General features: G+C 43.0%; 1 protein-coding gene across 1 annotated transcript; it reads right to left on the bottom strand.

The window, feature by feature from the left end:
• Positions 1–767: 767 nt before the first annotated feature.
• Positions 768–3,488, bottom strand: LOC131000680 (elongation factor 1-alpha). Its single transcript, XM_057926709.1, has 3 exons — positions 3,114–3,488; positions 2,041–2,509; positions 768–1,940 (listed from the first exon to the last, which is right to left on the bottom strand). The coding sequence occupies exons 2-3, from the start codon at positions 2,500–2,502 to the stop codon at positions 1,053–1,055; spliced, it is 1,350 nt and encodes a 449-aa protein (XP_057782692.1). The 5' UTR covers positions 2,503–2,509; positions 3,114–3,488; the 3' UTR covers positions 768–1,052.
• Positions 3,489–3,692: the final 204 nt, after the last annotated feature.

Raw genomic sequence — 3,692 nt, forward strand, 5'->3', positions numbered from 1 at the left:
GCGAAATCGACGGCGAAAGAATTGTGGCCCATAAACAGGCTCGACAGAAAAATAATCGCGATGGAGGCGCTCGGCTCCACCTTCACGGTCACGACGAACCACTGTCCGCTTCTTCCTCGGGCGTGGGGGAGGTGGATCGAAACGATATGAACTCGCCACTGTCATAAAATTCACAGCACATCTCATAAAAAATAAATCGGGGGCTTGAGTAGGATCGGGAAGAGGAGGAAGTTGTGCGGGATCAACATGAACTTCTTCGTCGGATGAAGAATTCGAGGAAGAATTATTGTTGGAAGAATTGGTGGATGAAGACATTTTCTTTAAAAATTGAAGAGAAAATGAGTAGTTTGATGTAATGTTTGTGATTGAGGAAGGGGATATGTGATTATATATAGGTGAAAAAGAACAAAAAAAAAAAAAAATGGCCGAGGAGACCGTTGAGAAGCCAACGGTCAAATGACCGTTTAATTTATTTATTTTTTAATCCGAATATATATATTTTTAATTACGGAAATGGGCGCGTGCAATACACCCATTTCCTTCGCTCCAACTTTGCAGCGGGTGCGTCCATACGCCCCTCCTCCATTGCACCCGGGTGCAACAACCGTGGCGGGTGCGATAGGCCGGGTTCGATCCGGCCTTCGCACCCCACATTGTTGATGCTCTTAGAGTGCAAATGCTAGTATACATGAAAAAGTTGAATAAGTGATTAGAGTTTTTTAGTGGTTTATTAATCAGAAGTAAAAGAAGATTAAACGGTCAAACAATGAAACAAAACGGTCCGAATGTATTAAACTGCAATAAAATGACACAAAAATCACGAGCTACACCCGCACTGCATAAGCAGAGCACCTCAAGCATAGTACACGAAAACTTCAAAAAACTGTGAGCTGTAAATTTCGCCACCTCCTGTCAAGAACCCAGTTCTGAGAGAGACTACCCAATACATTACACCACAAGAAAAACAACAGACTAGTTAAAAAAGGTCTAATTATAAAAACAAAGTTTCCATGACAAACTTTATCAAGCTTCCTCACCCCAAAATGCACCATTCACTTGACTCCCTTCTTGGCTGCAGCCTTGGTAACCTTGGCACCAGATGGGTCCTTCTTCTCAACGCTCTTGATCACACCAACAGCAACAGTCTGTCGCATGTCACGCACAGCGAATCGTCCAAGAGGAGGGTACTCGGAGAAAGTTTCCACCACCATGGGCTTGGTCGGAATCATCTTAATCATACCAGCATCACCATTTTTCAGGAACTTGGGCTCCTTCTCGAGTTCCTTACCAGAACGCCTGTCGATCTTGGTCAAGATCTCAGCAAACTTCACAGCAATGTGAGAGGTGTGGCAATCGAGAACTGGGGCATATCCGTTTCCAATCTGTCCAGGGTGGTTCATGATGATGACCTGGGAGGTGAAGTTGGCAGCTTCCTTGGCAGGATCATCCTTGGAGTTGGAGGCAACATAACCACGCTTCAGATCCTTGACTGCAACATTCTTAACATTGAACCCAACATTGTCACCAGGAAGAGCCTCTTGCAGGGCCTCGTGGTGCATCTCAACAGACTTAACTTCAGTTGTCAGACCAGATGGGGCAAAGGTGACAACCATACCGGGCTTGATCATACCAGTCTCAACACGACCCACAGGCACAGTACCAATACCACCAATCTTGTACACATCCTGAAGTGGCAGACGGAGAGGCTTGTCTGATGGCCTCTTGGGCTCCAGGATCTGGTCGAGTGCCTCAAGAAGGGTTGGGCCCTTGTACCAGTCCAGGTTGGTGGACCTCTCAATCATGTTGTCTCCCTCAAATCCAGAAATAGGGACAAATGGGATTTTGTCGGGGTTGTATCCAACCTTCTTGAGGTAGGAGGCCACTTCCTTGATGATCTCATCGTACCTAGCCTTGGAGTATTTTGGTGTGGTGGCATCCATCTGCACAACAATGTTAACAACTTGTTAGATTGTGTAAAGATTAAATCTGAGATGCTACAAAAATCAAATTAAGTACTATACATTCTAAAAATATCTTTACCTTGTTGCAGCAGCAAATCATTTGCTTCACTCCAAGAGTGAAAGCAAGCAATGCATGCTCACGGGTCTGACCATCCTTGGAAATACCAGCCTCAAAACCACCAGTGGTGGAATCGATGATGAGGACAGCACAGTCAGCCTGTGAGGTACCCGTAATCATGTTCTTGATAAAGTCACGATGTCCGGGAGCATCAATGACTGTGCAGTAGTACTTGGTGGTCTCAAACTTCCACAAGGCAATATCAATGGTGATACCACGCTCACGCTCAGCCTTGAGCTTGTCGAGCACCCAGGCATACTTGAATGACCTCTTGTTCATCTCAGCAGCTTCTTTCTCAAACCTCTCAATGACACGCTTGTCAATACCACCAAGTTTGTAGATCAAGTGACCGGTGGTGGTCGACTTTCCAGAGTCGACATGGCCAATGACCACAATGTTGATGTGAGTCTTCTCTTTACCCATGGCAAATCTGCAGATTGTATCAAATTCAGCATCTCGAATTACTAATAAATGGAATACATGACATTATCATAAGCATTTAGTCAAATCCAAACCAAATGGCTCCGAACTATTGACACAAACAATACGGCTACATGCAAAGCAAAAGATAAGACGTCTTGATACAATTTACCATAGGTATGCTCTTTACAACAGTCATTCAGGCATTATATACTCTAAAGTCTGACCTAGACATACACCACGACATTGACAGACTCAAACATGTCAACAAAAGTAACCGCCTATTTCATCTGATAACTGAATTACCGATAGTTCGTGAACAATAAACAATTAATCGAAGTACAATGTTAATTAAATTATTTGCACCCTATTTAAAATTTATCTGCATGTTGGATATTGAGCTAATGGTGTAGTGTATAAATTGCTTCTATTTAAAGAATCCCGCAAACATAGCCAAATCAGATGAAGAAATAAACAATTCTATAATCATACATAAGGAGGCCCCAAAACACTGACGATTCAAAATCACAGCGGAAAATTACTGGATACTGGAGATACAAAATCACAACGGAAAATCAATATAAACTATCAGAGAAAGTGAAAAGAAATCTAACCTCGCAGCGAGAGAGAGAGTGAGGGAGACTTCGCTTGCGAGCCCGACTGAGAGATGGAGGAGTGGATGCGGAGACGGCGAAGGGTAGGCGTCTCTGGGTTTATATATTGACCGGATGCGCGAGAACTAGGGCTTCTCTTGCGATCTGTTGTCGTTCGAAAATTACGAAATTACCCCAGTCGATACTTTTCGAATATCCTCAGTTAACGGTCCAATCCCAGTTACTCTCTGTTTTCTTCCGCCCTTTTTTTTCCCTTCTAAAAAGTTGATAATAACAATATGATTTTTCTATAATAAATTGGTGTGAAGTGTGAAGTGAAGCGGCCCACCAAAATGATAGGCATTGGTGTATTGCACTTTTTGTTGAATCCAACCTAAAACATGGTCGGTCTCATGTAGCTGACACGTTGTTTGTCACACACCTAAAGCTTAAATAATAAGCTAATGCTACTTTTGGACTTTTTCCTTTTTCTCTTTCTTTTCACATAATAATTGATAGATAAATAAGTGTGGAGTATAGTTGTGGATTATGAGTCATGACTCGATTCTGTGTTCGGATGCGACACAGCAGTTTGGAGAA

The sequence above is a fragment of the Salvia miltiorrhiza genome, chromosome 8 (genome assembly GCF_028751815.1).
Source record: "Salvia miltiorrhiza cultivar Shanhuang (shh) chromosome 8, IMPLAD_Smil_shh, whole genome shotgun sequence".
NCBI lineage: Eukaryota > Viridiplantae > Streptophyta > Magnoliopsida > Lamiales > Lamiaceae > Salvia > Salvia miltiorrhiza.

Bases quoted from the DNA above. Each gene is read 5' to 3' on its own strand.
- LOC131000680 (XM_057926709.1), bottom strand. From the start codon at position 2,502: ATGGGTAAAGAGAAGACTCACATCAACATTGTGGTCATTGGCCATGTC. The intron at 1,941-2,040 runs GTAAAGATATTT...ATTGTTGTGCAG, and splicing joins TGATTTGCTGCTGCAACAAG to ATGGATGCCACCACACCAAA.